Source organism: Zonotrichia albicollis, chromosome 4 (assembly GCF_047830755.1).
Source record: "Zonotrichia albicollis isolate bZonAlb1 chromosome 4, bZonAlb1.hap1, whole genome shotgun sequence".
In the NCBI taxonomy this organism is placed as follows: domain Eukaryota; kingdom Metazoa; phylum Chordata; class Aves; order Passeriformes; family Passerellidae; genus Zonotrichia; species Zonotrichia albicollis.
In genome coordinates this window covers 13,485,135-13,504,107 of record NC_133822.1, presented here as the reverse complement: position 1 = coordinate 13,504,107, position 18,973 = coordinate 13,485,135, and the positions used below count along the sequence as shown (strand labels likewise).

The following is an 18,973-nucleotide window of genomic DNA, read 5'->3' as shown; positions in this document are numbered from 1 at the left end:
AGCACTGTCCTCTGTGCTGAAACACCAAGCAGGACTGATTGGGTGATTAAGGGTCATTCCCTGTGCATGAGGGTAGAAGAAATGGGTCTGTTAGTAATCAAAAGAAGATCACAGATTTATCACCCCTATCACTGCAACCACGCTCCATGTTTTATGCAGCCAGCTCAGCCAGAGTACCTGGCAGCTGGAACATTTACTTCAAGTACCAGCTCTGCACCTATTATTATTTACATTTTCATGGCTGCATGAAAGTTTGACTTGAAGTATTTAGTGAGCTTGACTAACCTTTAATTTTTGTAATAAAAGCTTATAAGCCATAAACATCAAAAAATGAAATTGCTGATTTTCAATGAGAAATGATTACATTAGTTTAATGTGGCTAGACTGTGTTTGAATGGAAACAAGCTCACTGACTAACAAACTCAAATTAAAATTGTGCTGAATAATTAAATGAGCTGGTCTGCAGGAAGGGTGGAAGGCTGACTAAGCCATCTTGTGACAGAGACAAAAGTTTGAATTGGAGTGTTGCTCTGCTTTACACAGCAATCACATCCAGCTGAATCTCACTCTTCAAGCCCAAAAAACAAAGTTTGGTGGTCATGGTGCTGCCACACCATTTTTTTGCATGCTGCAGCTAAAGACATTGTCTTGACTTAATCCTGGCAGCTTAATATTGGCTCTCTCTTTTCATCTGTGGTGCCTTGAGTTAGGTGTTAGATGTGGAGATGTGCTGCAGACCCCACCTGAGCTATACCTGCTCAGCAACATGTAACACACCCTCCTGCACTGCCATCAAGGGAGGTAGCTTTGTGCTTCTGACACAAGGGTTTGAAAAGGTCTGGGTGGTTATTTTGTCAGTTCAGACCTGTGATACTGTCTGGGGCTTGCACATTATTATAGGCCTATGGATATAGGTCTCTAAATTAAATAACTGATGACCTCTCCACCCTTAGCTATTGAACTGGAATATTCAGTGGACCTTGGGCTGACCTGGCACCCAATTTTGAAAGACTGTCTTCCCACTAACGTGGAATGCAACAAGTACCATCTCCAGAGGATTCTCATTTCAGACACTTTCAACAAGTGGACCCGGGTTACTTTGCCTCTGCCTCCCTATACCAGGTAACTCCCTCTGGATTTCTGCAGAATAAATCTAAAAGCATAACTAGGTATTTATAATGTCATAATGCATTATGGAGTTTAAGTAATTGTAACATGTCCTTTTTGTTTGGTCCATGTAAATAGCAGCAAATAAGTATGAGAAGCTCTATCCTATAGAAATTGCAAACACAGGTGGCAAGGGCAGCAGTGACTCCACAGCTTTGCTCCTCCTGCTGAGCCTTGTCTCCTCACATAGACTTAGGCTGAGCTAACTGCTGGCTCACAAGTATCAAAGCACAGGTAGAGCCTTGAGATTGTTGTCATGAAAGATGCCATCAAAGGCACATACAAGTCTGGAAACAGAGACCTTTATATTTTAGCAATTGTACTGAAAATGCCTATACAGTTGCCACATGTTTTGACATTAGTAATGAAAAAGTCTGTGTTCTGTTACTATTCATTTGGGACATCTGGACTCTTCCCTATCTTCTGTGCAGTTACATTAAGTAATAGCACTTTTTTAGGACTCCTTCCCAGCATTAATTTTCTGTGCTTCCTCTTTGGTGCAGCTTTGCTATATGTCATCTGTAAAAATCCATTACCCTGTCAGTTCTTGTATAAAGACTGTAAATTTGTGTTCAGAGTAGCCTTTCTGGGGTTGAATGGGAAAAATCAGGGCTAGGATTGATGTTCCAAACCAATTGAATTTGGACCTGAAAGGAAGCTACCACCTGAGATAAACTCAAGTTTATAAATAACTGTGATTTTAAGACTAAAGAGTTTCTTGAGCAGTATGTGTCACAAGAAGTCTGATGCCCTACTGAGGCAAAAATTGTACTTCTGTCCAATCCCATAATTGTATTTTTTTGCTCAAGTAATACAATTTCCCAAAGTTATTAAGACAGGCATTCCATGAGAGAGGTTATTACAACCTTATCTCATAAGCAAGAGAGTTGTTGAGCTTTAAGATAAGAACAGTGTAGCTAATAGGCCTTTTAGTCTAGATGCAATATAATTTTTATGCTGCATTATTATTTCAAGCTGTGTAAGAGCAGGTGTGCCTCCAGTTGTTTATGGCTGTATGTTTTAGGCACATGCAGGCTGTGTAGTCAGTAGCTTGGCCTGGTGCTCACCACCCATGTCTGTGCAGGCTCTTAGGGCTCCTGTACTCCAGAGTGCTACCTCACCCCTGGCCTCAAAATGACACTCACTTTTAACTTGGAGCTGATTTTAAAGTGCAAATACAAAGCTTCCCACAGGAGCATTAGCTCCATGAATTGTTAGTGATGTGCCCAGCCAAAGCATGCAGTGTAAGACAGAGGTGCTTGTCCTTATTCTGAAAGGGCTTCCTCACAATTTTTATGTTTATTTTTAAAATGCTGCTTGGTGAACAGCTGAGCTGAGCTCGGAGCAGTAGTTTTCTCTTTGGATAAACAAGTTATTTATTCAGCTCATGCAACATTTTCATAAAGAAATAATTCATGGGAGAATAATGACCTTATATGACATCCTTTTTTACACTGAACAGTTTTGGGGGGTTTTTTGGGTGGGGTTTTTTTTTGGTGGTTGTTTTTTGTGTGTGTGTTTATAATAATTTTGATTTCTCTTTGAGATTCAAAAGAAAACAGACTACAAAAAGTTCAATGCTGCCATCTAGTGCTGTACCACAAAACAGGGATTAGCTTGAATTCATAGTTCCAGAAATTCATCTACTCATGGCCCTTGACTCAGTCTATAGCTGCATGAGCTGAATAACTATTTGGTGTCCCTGGCTGTTTTGGATAGATTTTCATCATCTATCTTGAGAGCTGAGACACTTAATTCACATATAGGGAGTTAAGCCCATTTTAATCAAAAAAAATGAATATAACTTACTGAGTAGAGCCAGGATCACACTGCAGATAATTTATTGACATTTTCAGCCAAGCCCTGGGTGAGGAGGAGGGAAGAAACTGCAGAGCCAGGGTCATGTTGCAAGCCCTGCATGGGCCTTCTCACCTGCCCCCAAATCCACTCCCTAGAACTGCTCTTAACCTAAGTGTGGTTGGGAGAATTCACTGAGAAAAAGCCAGTGACAAAGTAAAGGCAACAAAAGTAAATTTGTTGCCTTGGACTTATTGACTGGCTCAGGAAACTTGGAGGGTTTGGATTATTCTGGCTTGATCCAGCTCCTAGCTGTCCCTCAGGTTTGGATCTGTGCTGGGACATGGTTATGACTGGCCTGAGCTTCTGACTGGGAGCACCACCTTCTTCCTACCTCCCCTCCACTGCACCTTTGGCCTGCTTGCTTTGCTTTCACCAGTGATCCATTTTCTACCTTCCATGCTCTCAGCTTGATACCAAGCACCCATTCTTTGTTCTCAAAATCAAGGCACCTTTTTCTTGGAGGGATGTTGTCATTGTCAGAAACCAGCCCTGGGTATCCAACAAATTTCCCAAGAGCAGGCTAACCTCAAGACTAACATTTCCTTTCAATCAAAATAAAGATTACCTTAGCTAGAAAATACAGAATTCTGTTTTTCTTTCTCTCCCAAGGTCTCAAGCTACTCGTTTCCGCTGGCACCAGCCTGCTCCCTTTGACAAGCAGCAAACGTGGGCAATCGATAACGTCTACATCGGGGATGGCTGCATAGACATGTGCAGTGGCCACGGGAAATGCACACAAGACAACTGTGTGTGAGTGCCATCTCTTCCCTGTCCTGCCCTGGGCTGTAGAATTTCAATCCCTCTCTGCCAATCTGATGAATTTCCAGGAAAAACTGTGATATAATTCTACAAAGGAAGGTGGATTTTGCTGTTACAACCGAGCAGGGCACTGGGTCCACTTGGGAATGGAAGTCACAAGTGGAAGGGGAACTGCAGGGGTTGGCCCTGCCAGACCTCTGACTGTCCATGCTCCATGGCCAAAGCAGACAGTCCTTTCCTCAGTGGCAGTGCATCACCTCTGCCCTTGCCTCTGCTGCATCAACTCCCCTCCCACCAGGTAGGGAGAGGGTACCCCTGGAATTTGCATAGCCCTCTAGGGACATACAGTCCTGCAGCAAGTGGATAAGAAAAAACCCTTCCTCCACATAAAAGTCACTTCATGTGAGTAGATGCACAATGACCTATCCTCTGCTTAGACTAAGGAAGTCCTTTGTCCTCCATCTATTGATTTTTCATATTGGTTTTATGGATGCTACCAACTTTGTCCCTGGGCTTTTTGGAGTGGGTAATTCTATGGAGCTAATTACAAAAATAATTAAACCAAAATAATGGTGTCTGTTTTATCACTTACATCAGCACAGGTTAGAAAGAGAATCACTTCTTCTTTTATATTGTTAATGTAAACTCAACCAGTGCTCTCATTTCACATTTTTTAAAAAAAGACGCAAGCCCAAGTGTACACCATGACATCTCTATTCATACAAATTAGCATTGGTTCTGAGCTTAATTTACTCCATTTGAGATGATTAGTTATAACTGCAGAACAATTAAGGATTGACTCCTTGTTCCCAAGGGATTTCACACCACGTCCCTGTGCTCTTAACCTGGTGCTGGGTGCAGACTACCTGGGCTGGAGGTGGGACATACCCACTAAGCAGGATGTATGCCAGTTCTTCACAAGGCTAGATTTTGCTTTTTGACTAGTCTTGATGGTCTGATGACTCTGTTTCATGGTAGGGTTTGCCAGGAGAGGCAGACTGGCTTGATCCTCAAACTGTTTGCATAACAATCCACACAGAGTCCTGCAAAGCTAGCAAACAAAAACCCCCAGATTTGCCTGTCTTGGCAACAGAGAAATACCTTCCAGATGGATGTATTGCTTTTTTTCCAGCCACAAATGGCAGCAGAAATGGGAGAATGGTTGTATAATTGCACTGTGACTGTATTTCTTAGAAATATATTTCACTGCAAAATAGACATATTATTGTGTTCTCTTCTATCCTGACAACACTGAGGTACCAAGACACAATATCCCTGGTGAAATCTCATTGTAGCAGAACACAGTTCCAAGCTGTTATCCAGTCTTTGACACATTATAAGAATGTTTTTCAGAGAAAAAAAAAAGGAGGACTATATAAAGATAAGAAAGCATCCATATACTGAAATTTTACAGAGACTTGAACCTTAACATTAGCAGGACATTTTTAGGCTTGGCACATTCTCTTGGTTTATTTATCCAAGCACAATGTATTTCACTGTTTTTACTATGTTTGGGAATGTACCCTGTAATAGAAGCTTGAATTATACAGAATACTAAGCCTTCAAAAAAGTCATTTTTGTTTCATATTAGCTACAAAGCGCCAGATGTTTGAAACCCCCACACACCAGTTGTGCACTAGTAAATGATGCCCCTCTGCAGAATGAGATGGTACCTTAACAACATGCAGAGCCTTTGCCAGCTGATCTGTGCATTTGTTTTTCTCTTTGCAGCTGTGATGAGCACTGGGGTGGGCTGTACTGCGACGAGCCAGAGACCCCCCTTCCCACGCAGCTGAAGGACAACTTCAACCGCTCCCCGTCGGCCCAGAACTGGCTGACCGTGAACGGGGGCAAGCTCAGCACCGTCTGCGGGGCCGTGGCCTCGGGCATGGCTCTGCACTTCAGCGGGGTGCGTGTCCAGCTCTCTCCATTTCGCACTATAAGTGGGACTGATCTTAAAAGTTAAATAGCAAAGCATTTAAAAAATAACAGCATGACATATCAGATATATAAAATATTTTTAAAAATTAAATCCTTTGCCTGCATGAAGGTCAAAGTCAAACAGGTCCTACAGAGTAGGGTCAGCCAGAAACACTCCAGGAAAGCTGACACCATGCTTCTTGATATGCTGCAGCCAGGAGATTGAGATATAGTGTCTGTGGGTCCTGTAGAGGGGCCTTTGAAAGTGGAGCTGGTAGGTTAAAGAACAGTATAAATATGTAGACTTTTAATTTTCCTCTGAAGACTGTCCTCATAGCACTTTAAATTTGTTGTCATTATATTGCAAAAGTTTCATATTGTTGTCTCCAAGCGTTTCAAACCTCCTTGATGTTTCTCGTAGGCAGCTCCTCCAAGCACTGACTCTTTTTCTCACAGCAGCCAACTGACTTCAATTCCCCTCAACCAACCAACCCACTATTTTATAACACTCTTCTTCTTATTGGCTACAGCTATGGCCTGTTAAAGTCAGGCCTGCTGCTAATCTTTAATAATTAGCCCAGCTGCAACTCTTTAGGGGGTAAGATTACTTTCTATACTACCTTTACTTACATTCTATCCCCCTACAAAAACTTTCAGACCAGAGTTTGGTGTGGATTCTAATCAGACCACAGAGGTAAATTAATAACAAGCTATTTGCACTTGTGTGACTTGCACATGGTCCATGACAATACAGAGCCACAGAAACACAGAATGGGCTGGGTTGGAAGGGGCCATGGTGGGTAATCTGGTCCAGCCTCCCTGCTCAAGCAGGGCCACCCTAAAGCACATCGCATCCATGTGTAGCCCCACCCTTCAGATGTCTCACAGGTGGGTGCTTTCAGAGTCAGCTCACAATAAAATTTCCTAGGTTAGCTACATATATAGGTATATAACTCTGACTGCTGCTGAACTAGTTTGCTAGCGTATAACCTCAGGATTATAAAAATGATGATTTAGTATTTTAGAAACACGTAAAATTTACGTCTGTAGATCTCTTCTGTCAAATTTATAAGTTCAAACTGAGAAAAGTTTTCTTAAATAAACTAAAAAAAGCATTACATTTCCACTTCATTACAGTTGGAATAAGTAGACACCCACTAACAGACTAAGCAATGTGAAATAAATATATAAGGTATTGTGGAAAACACACATACTAAAATTGCTTTGCCATTTGATGGTTTGCGTAAGTTGAGTCATTAGCACATGATCAGTGATTCATTAATTCTGCATGGAAAACTTCATGATTTACAACAGAGGTGTGGATTTCTGCAACTTTTGTACTCAGAAGAAAGGTGAATACCTGAATGTTGTAAAACTGAAGGTACAAGTAGCAACATACACAACAGAAATTTTAAGAATGAAACATGACTGACATTATGTCTTCAGGGAAAACATATTGTTCTGTTGTAGCTTTACCTTTGAAATAATTAATAAAATTTTGTACAACCTTGAAATTTTTGCAGCATGAATCCACATTAATAGTGACTGCATAGTCTAACACCTTTTATGAACACAAGTTTTGCCAGACAACACCAGCCAACATATTTTTTCTTTGCTTTTAAGGGCTGCAGCCGTATGTTAGTTACAGTGGATTTGAACCTCACCAGTGCAGAATTCATCCAGTTTTATTTCATGTATGGATGTCTGATAACTCCAAATAACCGCAACCAAGGAGTGCTGCTGGAGTATTCTGTGAATGGTGGAATCACCTGGAGCCTCTTAATGGAAATTTTCTATGATCAATTCAGCAAGCCTGGGTTTGTAGATACCTTCTTTCTGCCTCTGTAGATTTCTCTGCTAACGTCAGATTGTCTTGAATGTTTCACCAGAACCTGTGAATATATTAGTGCTGTGGTTTGGTGTCAGGTTGGGATGTATGATTTCAACTTGTACAGTCCCAGAGGTGTTTATTAATGGCCTTGGTGCATGTATTGAGAGCATCAGCATTTGTGCAGCTGCTAGGCCAGAAATACAAGAATACCTAGGAGCCTGTAGATTTGCAAATGGTTGCAGGAAGATAAATTAATAGCTGTAGTGATGTCCATCCTGTTCTTAAAGCTGCTAACATTTGCAATCTCTTTCTTTATTGGCAAGATCAAAAATCACTCATTGATGTAAGTTAGTTTCAAAATGGTGTGGCCAGGAGAAACTGCATTTCTGTAGTTACCCATCAAAAGGATGGATACACTCAAGCCCTACTTTCAGACGTTTGTGAAATTCAAATCATGCATATATGTGAGCTGACCATTTTCTCACTGACCAATTTAAAAGATTCACAGAAAACGGGGATGTGACAGACCCATTATTTGTTATTTTATTCAAGCACACCAAGAATAACTGGCATTTAATTGGACATGAGATTTCAGTGTACTATTTTCTACTGTTGCAACGGAACAGATAAAACTGTACTGGAACATTGCTATCTGCTGAATGGCTCCAGGTTGAAAAAAGCAATCTTTAGTTCACTTGCACAGTCTCCTTCCTAACACTTCCCTGAATAAGAGCCTTATGGCCATACTCTGCTGGTCCAGACCATTGCATTCAGTCCCATACGGACACCTGGAGCAAGTGAGGTTGTTCAAACCATGCCACAGTTGGGTGCTGACCCTTTCCACCTCTCTCTGAGCCCCTGACATTGGGAGTGATCAGAAAGATTTTTGTTTCAGAAATATCTCCTAGAGAAATATAGGCTAGAACAGTCTCTTCTTCTTTCCCAAATTCCGTGTATTCTAGGAAACATCAGTAATGGACTTGGTCAAAGTACCCAGCACAGAGCATTGCAAAGGGTCCCCCAGCTTACCCACAACTAACCCCCAGCTTTCATTCCAGCTTTGTGAACATCCTCCTTCCCTACGACGCCAAAACCATCGGGACCCGCTTCCGCTGGTGGCAGCCCAAGCACGATGGGCTGGACCAGAACGACTGGGCCATCGACAACGTGCTGATCTCGGGCTCGGCCGACCAGCGCACGGTGATGTTGGACACCTTCAGCAGCGCCCCGCTGCCGCAGCACGAGCGCGCCCCGGCCGACGCGGGGCCCGCCGGTAGCACCGCCTTCGACATGGCCCTGCAGGACAAAACCACGGGTAAAACTCCCACCTGTGTCCCTGCTAGGGAGCAAGAGCCAATGCAGTGATGTGCAGGTCTTGCTGAGCCTCTGACTCTCTGTGTCACTGTGATGGCGACGGTTGAGTGGGTTTCCCGGCTGTGGCTAAAATGAGGCCTGGTAGGGGTAGTGTAGGAGTTTGGGATCAGTGGGAAGTTGTTGGATTCCTAAGGTGTTTGTGGCGGAGGCCAGTCATGCTATGCAGAGGATAAGTCTGATGTCCCCAGTTCGGTTGTAAAGTACAGCTTGAGGGGCAGCAGTATTGGCTTCTGCCCGTCCATATCATCAGCTGATTAGTAGGAAGGATGTGATTCCAACTCCTTCTCAGCCAATGAATAAGACAATTCTGTTGCTGTAGAGGCCCTGTCTTTTGATTTTTGTTTGCAAAAAGCAAAATGAAAAGATGTAATGCAGCTTTTTAACTGCGTGAATTTATTTAGAAGGCCTTCTTTCTATTTCCTTCCTATTTCCTTTATTTTAAAAGGAAAAAAAAGTAATTTAAAAGTGACAGGTTATTCTAAGCAAATTTCTTATCATGAGTGTCTGTTCCCTATTTATTAACTTTTTAAAATTTTCTTTAAGGAATTTAAGTTACATTTTACAACTAAATGATGTTGTTGTAGTGTAAGAGGTCTATTGTCATTACATTGCAAGGGTTCCATATTGCTATAGTTTCGTACCTCCTTGATATTTCTTGTAGGCAGCTCCTCCAAGCACTTCCTTGTCCTCACAGTAGCCAACTGACTCCAATTCTTCCCTCCGCCAACCAATCCACCCTTTTATAACACTCTTCTTATTGGCTATAGGTGTGGCCTGTTAAAATCAGGCCTGCTCCTAATCTTTAATAATTAACTTTAATAATCTTTAATTTAATATTAATTTAATATAATATTAATTTAATAATCTTTAATAATTAACCAGCTGCAACTTTTTAGGGGGTAAGATTACATTCTATACTACCTTTATTTGCCTATATTCTATTCCCCTACAACTAAATTTTGTAGAAGATGCATCTTTGTATGTTTATAAGGCTTAACAGCTACCAGTCTGTTAAGCACTTTGTGCAGACATGTAGGCAACACCCATTAAAAGCTCTCCCAAAATGTTCAGTGCAATAGAAGTTCATATTTTAAGTAAGTCTCAGATCCTTACTTCTTTAATATTAAAAAATAATGTCTAAGTGAGCAAGCTCATTAGTAAGCTTTCAGCAAGTAAGCTGTAAGCTTGCTCACTTACTTACTCAAGTAAAGGGTGCTTTCAGCAATAAATGTGATAGATGTAATACATATTTACATGGGAACAACGGGGTACCGACATTCTCAGGAGCAATATAAATAATTCTCATGTAGGCTGAAAAATAAAGCTATGAATCACCTTTTGTGGTTAACACTACTCCCTGTTTAACTTATATTGTCACTGTATATTACTGACCTTGCCATTTATTTTCAAGTGAATGAACACTGGTTATTCCATGATGATTGCTCAATTGAGAGATTTTGTGATTCTCCTGATGGTGTCATGATCTGTGGGAGCCACGATGGCAGAGAGGTCTATGCAGTCACCCACGACCTGACTCCTACAGAAGGCTGGATTATGCAGTTCAAGGTAAAATCTGTCTGCAGTAAACTTATTCAAAACCACACTTTGTTCCAGGTCTAAGTAGATCTTTCAGGAGGAAAGATGATGTATAGGCTACACAGGAGTCATTCCCTGCTGGGAAAAATGTTGTTATTAGGCCATCCTCATTTTTCTCACTTACTCTGTGTTGGTCTCAGATGTGACACATTCTTCTCTTCCAGCACTGCAGTTCTATGGACATTGTGTAATAAGGATATTGCACATCTACCAGGTTTTGTTACACCTGCTGGTGAGGGAAAAGCAGTTCCACAGTAGTTCACTCTGCTCCTGGGTTGTCATGCACTCATATCAAACCTGCACCCAAACTGGCCTTCGTACACCCATTTACCTAAACTAAGGAAATAACCCAGAAATATATGGAAATTTCAAGAACCCTTTGCACATCCATCCATAAATGTGGTCTCCCTAATCTGTGGCATTCCCTGAAATATTCAAATCTCATGTTGTGTGGGAGGAGATATTAACTTTGTTTTATTGCACTGGGGTCTAAGGCATGAGTGTCAAAATCTGGAAATCCAGAAATGTGAACTATCTAGAAAAAAACAAAATTCACAATATGGTGTCTGTTCTCAGTCTGGAGAATATCAAAGAGATCTGCAGATGACTGGCACCATACAGGCACTGTTGCTGCCACCATTTCAAGCAAAATTCTGCAGTCTGTTTTCAGGTTCAAACACATTTTTAAACTCCCCACCACAATTAATTCTTAATTACTGATGATCTCTTCTTTATTAGGTTTCTGTTGGATGTAAACCCTCAGAAAAACTTGCACAAAATCAGGTCCATGTGCAGTACTCCACTGACTTTGGTGTTACCTGGAGTTACTTAGTACCTCAGTGCTTACCAGCTGATCCAAAATGTGCTGGGAGTGTCTCACAGCCATCTGTCTTCTTTCCCACAAAAGGATGGAAAAGAGTAACTTACACACTGCCTGAAAGCCTTGTGGGCAAGTAAGTATGAATTTGTTACTCATTTTGTCTTGGATTGAGTACCATCCTGGAAACACAACAGGACATTTGCCTATTCATTTTCTTTCATGGAAATTTCAGAATAGCAGCATTTATCTGCATTACATTAGGGATATCTAAAAAAATCCATTTCAATAGGTACTTCCACTACTTGTGGAAGCTCAGAAGATAGTGCAGTCATGATTATGTTGTGTTTAATCACCTTTTTTCAATTGAGAAAAGTTGGTTTATGCCTTTGTCTGGTTCTCTTCATTCCTTTATATCTAGTCCCGTGAGGTTTCGGTTCTACCAGAAATACTCAGATATGCAGTGGGCCATTGATAATTTCTATCTGGGCCCTGGTTGTATGGAAAACTGTAGAGGTCATGGAGACTGCTTGAATGAGCAATGCATCTGTGATCCTGGGTATTCGGGTCCAAACTGCTACCTGACCCAGACACTGAAGGTAATTTTATTGCATGTTTTTTTTAAAGAAATAATTTTGGCATATGTTTGACTGGGAAGAAGAGAGAGGAGAGATTGATCTCACTGGAAATTTAGCTTTGATTCCTGTCAGCCTGAAGAGAGTCAAATGAATTTTCAGCCCTTTCATCAGTTTTTTAACAAAACTATTACTGCATTATTCAATAATGGGTTTGTTGTTGTATGTTTGAAAATAACACTTAGCCTGAAAAAGCTGTGATAAAGTTCATTGTTCGTCTTTTAATCATCATTATAGGATGAAAATCACCCTCGCACATGTGGTTGTATTTGAACAAAATAGATTGTCTTTACTGTGAGAGAGCTTACTGAAGTAGGGAATAAAGGAAAATGACAAAAAATTAGAAAATTAATTTACATGGCTGTTTGGCTGTTACTCATGTTACCCAATAACAACTAAGCGGACTCTAGTTAGATATTGCTAATATAAAAGTTAAAAATAACTAACTAACTTGTCAGTTATCATGTAATTTGAATTATTATAACCTTCTGGTTTCCCTCTGAAATACTAATTACATGAACAAATATCATTGTCTATTTGCAATTTTTATTTAGTAAGGTATCCATCGTATTAAGGACACTTGGGATAAAATGGTAGCGATTTTAGGGAAGTTTTACTGCTAGCTCCTTAATGCCAGGATCTCTGGTTTTGCTGAGGAAAGATATAGAATATTTTTCCTCCCATGAATACAGAAGTCCCCTACTGTTCCCCTCTGCCATCAGAACCTTGCCACACAAACCCAACATGTTCATTCATTTGTATATGCCAGTTTTAATTTGCTGCTTTACCTCCTGAGTGTGTTAAAATCCAACCCTAATATATTTTCACATTTAGCCAGTTCAGTTCAAGTGGCTAATTCAGCCAGAAGTGATTATGCTCAGTCACCCTGAGAAAAAATTTTGTGTTCTTGAGCCCTTCAAACATGTTTAGGTCAGTTCCAGCTGTTGTTAAAAAGACTTGAAATCTTACTTACCTGTGCTTCATGTTAAATACCTTACTTACAGACCTTCCTGAAAGAGCGCTTTGACAATGAGGAAATCAAACCAGACTTGTGGATGTCCTTAGAAGGTGGAAATACCTGTACTGAGTGTGGAATTCTGGCAGAAGACACAACCCTGTACTTTGGAGGTGCAACTGTGAGGCAGGCTGTCACTCAGGATCTGGACCTGCGGGGGGCAAAGTAGGTCATGGTTCTGTGTCATTGTCACGGGGAGCTGTGTCATACGATGGCAAAGCAGCAGGCAGCATGGCTGTTAGCTCAGGGAATTCTTGGGCCACCACTGGAGCAGCACCACCTGAGGCAAGCACTTGTAGCAGCCACAGGGCCTCCCTGGTGGTCAGTTGCTCTTGGGATCTCTGCTGGTCAGAGTGACCCCGAGATAAGTTAGAAAGTCTCTTTTCCCATCGTGGAGGTTGAAGAAGGCGTCAGAGCTCTTCAGTTCTCAGTCTCAAGGTCATTTATTGTATCTTATCTTTAAAATTCTTTTTCCTGTCCTGCCTGAGGTCTGCTCAGCAGGACAGTCAGAGGCACTCTGCCTGCCCCCGGGGTGGTGTTGTCTTTTTATACTCAAAACTATGTGTACAATATTTACAATTACTTACCAATACCTATCACCTGTGTTAGACAGTGAGCTTCTACTCTAGTCAACCTAAAAGTGCCAACATCACAGCAGAAGATGGAGGCCAAGGAGAAGAAGGAGAAAGGCTGGACCCACCCAGATTTCTCCATCTTATCCCCTGAACTCCCATTCTAAAAATCCCAAAATTCTATTTGTCACCCTGTGATAACTTCACTATCATTCTACTTAAACTGTCGTGGCTTGCAGATCTTCATATAAGGTTGGTCATTTGCTCCATGGGTCATAATCAAAACCACAAGTGTCTTGGGCTCTGTGCCAGGGTCTCTGAGCCCTCTGGCAGGGGTCTTGGCAATTCAGGACAGCCAGAGGGATGTCCTGAATTCCAACGAGTTGCCTAAGATAGGAAATGCCTAGTCATGATGACTGGACGTGAGAAACCCCTCTTCTGCCTTCAGACCCTTGTTATCTCTCTGTAAGACAATAAGTCACTTCCACCTCCACCATTACTATTAGAATGTTTCCCAAAACCCCTATACCCTACATAAACCCCCATTTCCGTGCTGTTCTGCAGAAGAGCTGTCACTGTCACCCTTTGCAGAAGCTGCCAATAAAGACACCTCTGTGGAACCTCATACAGCCTTCTCCTCTCTCTCCTGCATCTGCTGAGGCACTTAGCAAGCAAAGGGCTGAAATCACTAAGAGCTGAACTCACCAAAGAGCTGATCTCACTTAGGAGCTGAGCTGCTTGCTGAGATTGCCTGTGGCTGGGAGCCTGCCTGAGGGACCCGGACAGGTGGAGCTTAGCAAGACTTTGCTATCCAGACATGTACTAGAGAGACTCTGAGAACCCTCACCATAGCAAAATAGACACTGAGGAGATTATGATTCCCAGGGTGCTGGGGCTATGATTCCTAAGGTGCTGACACTTTCAGAGGAGTCATAGAGATCAAGGCTCACCCCAGCACAGTGGAAAGGGTCTGACAAGTCCAGGTGAAGCAGCAGATCCTTTTGTCCAGAAATGTCCTGGAATCAGCGACTTCTGTCCTGCAAAGAGGCACCAGTCACCAGGGCATCACTCCCGGAGTCACCAGCTGTGTCTCTCACTGAGTTCAGAGCAGTTCTGCTGGTTGTTCTCTCCTGGTTGGCCATACAAGATCCATTCCATTTCTATGCTGTGAAAGGATGAGTTATCCAGAGAGCAATCGAACTCTGTCAGTTTAGACAAGCTAAGGACATGACATAGACAACTTCATTTCTCTTGATCATACTGCTTTAATGAAGCCAAACACTCTGACTTCTTAAATTTTGTAATTTGCTGAATTACAGGAAGGAAGGGGCCTCAGGGAGTCTCTAATCCAACCTCATGCTCAAAGCCAGGTAACACTGAATTCAGGGCAGTTTGCCCAGGACTTTGTCCCATTGGATCTTTAAAAACCTCCAAGAACAGAGATCCTACTGTCTGTCTGTACTGGAACACTTGTACTAGTGTTCAGTTACTCTCAGAATGATTGATTTTTTTTTTTAATTTTTTTTTTCCCTGTTAAATCCATTTGGAACTTCCTATTTTTTTCAGTGTATGACCTCTGGCTCTGAGCTCTGGTTCCAACCTTGCCTCAGTTTATCAACTTTTTTTCTATCCTTCATTGATACAAGGACACCTTAACACATGGTGAGCTCCCATTCCACCAGGACTCTCAGGGAGCTCAAAGCAGCTCCCATCTAGTCTGTCCCTGGCTGGTACATTTGCAATGGGCTACTCCCAGGGGCAGTTCTTAGTTGAATTCCTTGAGGTTCCCATGAAAATTTTTCCATGAAAAGCTTTGTAGTACTTGTGTATCAGTGTTATTTGCTTAAAAATGCTGGGATTTGGAGCAATTTCAGCCTGTCTGTTAACAGAAAGCAATCTCTGTTCGTGCAAATCTCACAGATGTGATCATATACATTTACTCTTAGGTTTCTACAGTACTGGGGGAGAATTGGGAGTGAAAATAACATGACAACCTGCCACAGACCAACTTGCAGAAAGGAAGGAGTGCTGCTAGATTACTCCATTGATGGAGGCAAGTACATACTGTATTTACAGCTGACCTTCAGTCTGGTTCTGTATTCACCCACCATGAATACCTGACAAGTTGTCAGAGATCCAAAATAAAAATTACTTCAGTAATCAGTGGCTTCCACCCAAGCTGATTATTCCTTTTTACAATTGCAAGATTACTCTTGGAGTGAGTAACACTTGCCAGCTATCCTTAGAAGTTAAGCTCTATCAGAAGACCACAGCTATTACTTTTTATTTCCTATTATCTTTAATCCTTTAGAAAATTCTACCATATGTTTGGTTTTATATCACTAAACCTGCATCTTTTCATTCTAGGGATATCCTGGACTTTGCTCCACGAGATGGATTACCAAAAGTACATCTCAGTGAGGCACGACTACATCCTGCTCCCCGAGCGCGCCCTGACCAACACGACGCGCCTGCGCTGGTGGCAGCCCTTCACCCTCAGCAGCGGCATCGTGGTGCCCGGCCCCGAGCGGGCCCAGTGGGCTCTGGACAACATCCTCATTGGGGGAGCTGAGATCAACCCCAGCCAGCTGGTGGACACCTTTGATGATGGTAAAACAGGCTGCCACAGCTCGTCTGTGGTCTGGCATTATCTGTTCTTTGTCTTACCTGAGCCCTGTGAGCTTGCAAGCAGATTTTATTTTATTTTAACTCTGCACATTTTTCACTTTGTAGACTAATGCTGTTTATATGCTGTTCTTCATGCTATTCATAGAAGTGTGTAAATATATATATATATATGTGTATGTGTACATATATATATATGTGTGTGTATGCACACATATGTATATTCCGATGTATATGTGTGCACATGTCTGCACATGTAAAAAAATTTCTTTCATTCCAACTCATTTCATTTAAATTTCTGATATTATGCTCTTATCTCATCATATTTTTTTAAAAGTACTGATATTTAAATGCTATAATTACCTCTCTGGCAATGAATGTCTTTATTATGTCTCTCTCTTTGTAGCTTACTGTGTGTCATTACAGATAGCATAAATGTAGTGTCCATATTACTAAAGTACTCTGTCAAGTGATTCTGTGGATTCATTTCTAAGCCTTGATGTTTACCAAGACAATGAAGTAATTTTATTTAACTCATCTTAATAGAAGGCACCTCTCATGAAGAAAATTGGAGCTTTTACCCTAATGCAGTCAGAACTGCAGGGTTCTGTGGAAATCCATCATTCCATCTCTACTGGCCAAATAAGAAAAAGGATAAAACACACAACATCCTGTCCTCCAGGGAGCTCATTATACAGCCAGGATACATGATGCAGTTTAAAGTAAGAAATGTTCTCTCTCTCCAAAGTAAAGAACACAATGAAAATTCATCTAATGTGTCTCCAGAAATTATTGTTCTTCCAACTAGGATGCTCAATTGGATGAATAATTAATAGTGACTTTTTACTAGAAATTAAAGGAAAATATGAAGTGTAGGTAATGAGAACCAGAAGGGCTGCATGAATGTAAAATGTCAAAATATTCTGACTGTCTGTAAGCTGTTGGGGTTAGTCAGAGGAATTAGAAGTCTAATACCTTTTTCCTGAAATGATTGGATCATCAGATACAGTAGGAATTATTTTCTAAGGTGAGAATAGATGCCATGCAGAATAAGTTATTTTCCCCATATTTGTGAAGGAACAGAAAAAGTAAGGGAGAAGGCTGGAGAAGAGCATGATATGGAAAATGGAAGTGTGTTCAAGTAGAGGTGCCCCTTCTACTTCCTTATGTCATGGCAAATTACCTAAACCATCAGAGAAATATTTCTGAGTAATTTGATTTAAGGTAGAATTCTACCCAGGGCCAAAGGCAACAAGTAGTTGTTTTCCAGAAATGTTCTTGGCCATTCCCCAAGTACCCTGTCTTAAACTAGGAACTAACATGAAAGTAGGGTTATCAAAATACTAATCCATTTTCTTATTATGGTTTTTTTTCCTGCTCTTCTGTTTAACAAGATAGTTACAGAATTTACCATCTTCCACTGCTCAATATTTTCACCTTTTCTTAATGTCACTGTCTATTTCATATTTACTGTCTAATATAGTCCCTAAAGCACTGCTTCCCCACTCAGCATGCCAAAAAAATTATATATGAGAGGAGTCTCTGAAGTTTTTTACTACTGAATGTCAAGAATGCCTCCAAGATGCTTATTTTACCCAGCCTATCATCTTTTTCCTCCATTTTAAGACCAAAATTAGGATAACCCATCAGCATTTAATAGTTTATATTACTAAACTCTTACTGCAGAGTTTTTCTTTCCTGACCTTCTCCCCATTTTTCTTCACTGCTCACAGCAAAGATTTTATTTCTAAACTAAGAACTCAGCTGTAGCATGGCTTCTGTTTGGTTTTGAAATTTAGCAATGTAATGTACACTGGGTATTGTAATCTTTCTATTGTAATATGGAACAAACGTGTCTATTGTTTTAAATATTCAGAATAATTCTGTTTCTAAATTGGACTGATTTAAAGTTTATATCCACATGTTTATCATTATGAATTTTAAATTTCATAGGTGCTTCACTTTTGGAAATGCCAAGGAACTACCATATATTTTGTTTCAGAAGAAATGTTTGTTTAGATATTTAATTTGGACTTTAGAAATGAAATGTTAGGATTCTGTTAGGAAATAACAGTAGCAAGGAAGTAAAATTCTTTAAGTAAAAACAGTATCTGAAGTACTGTGTCTTTTGTTTTCCATCCACTTTTGATGGATTTTACCCAAGTTGACAATCCCTCATACACCTAATAAAGAAACAAAAAAGGAGAACATAACTTGATTATATATCACTTTAAATGCCTACCTGAATTGTTATAGCAGTTGATTTTATTTGTGCTATAGATCGTGGTTGGCTGTGAGGCAAATTCTTGTGGGGACCTCCACTCAGTGATGCTGGAGTATACAAAGGATGCCAGGTAAATGACAGCAGAATACACAGACCTGAAAAAAATAGTATGACATTAAAAATGTAGAGAGCTTCTATTTATTAAAGCTTTGCTTTGCTATTCATGTTGTTACATGAATTATTGTAATATGCTTTGCTATTCATGTTGTAACAGAATCTGAACAAAGCCCATGTGCAAGCACTGGGATTTGTCTACATAACTCCCATAAATTCTCTTTATATTTTATCCGAGATGTTGACAGGTTCATGGTGTTGAGCTTGTAGTTACAATCATGAGCATGTTCCTGTTAAAAATGTGCTCCCAGGAAAACACATTTGCAGGAAATTATTTAGTAGGATACAGGACCAAGCTGTCATGAATTGGGAGTTACTGAACTCCAAATTGGTCTTTAACTAGCTAACAATAGCACTGCCTCATGAGCTGTAGAATAGCAGCATGTTATAATTTGTGAAAATGA

General features: G+C 40.8%; 1 protein-coding gene across 2 annotated transcripts in view; it reads left to right on the top strand.

The window, feature by feature from the left end:
- RELN (reelin) overlaps positions 1–18,973 on the top strand; it is a 284,024-nt gene that overhangs the window by 250,798 nt on the left and 14,253 nt on the right. For both annotated transcript variants that reach the window (XM_074538845.1, XM_074538846.1), the window contains exons 46-58: positions 954–1,122; positions 3,637–3,777; positions 5,518–5,695; positions 7,330–7,523; positions 8,596–8,852; positions 10,323–10,477; positions 11,246–11,460; positions 11,746–11,923; positions 12,964–13,139; positions 15,493–15,599; positions 15,914–16,156; positions 16,718–16,893; positions 18,452–18,525. In XM_074538845.1, coding sequence (XP_074394946.1) covers positions 954–1,122; positions 3,637–3,777; positions 5,518–5,695; positions 7,330–7,523; positions 8,596–8,852; positions 10,323–10,477; positions 11,246–11,460; positions 11,746–11,923; positions 12,964–13,139; positions 15,493–15,599; positions 15,914–16,156; positions 16,718–16,893; positions 18,452–18,525 — 2,263 coding nt within the window. The remainder of the gene's footprint in view (positions 1–953; positions 1,123–3,636; positions 3,778–5,517; positions 5,696–7,329; positions 7,524–8,595; positions 8,853–10,322; positions 10,478–11,245; positions 11,461–11,745; positions 11,924–12,963; positions 13,140–15,492; positions 15,600–15,913; positions 16,157–16,717; positions 16,894–18,451; positions 18,526–18,973) is intronic.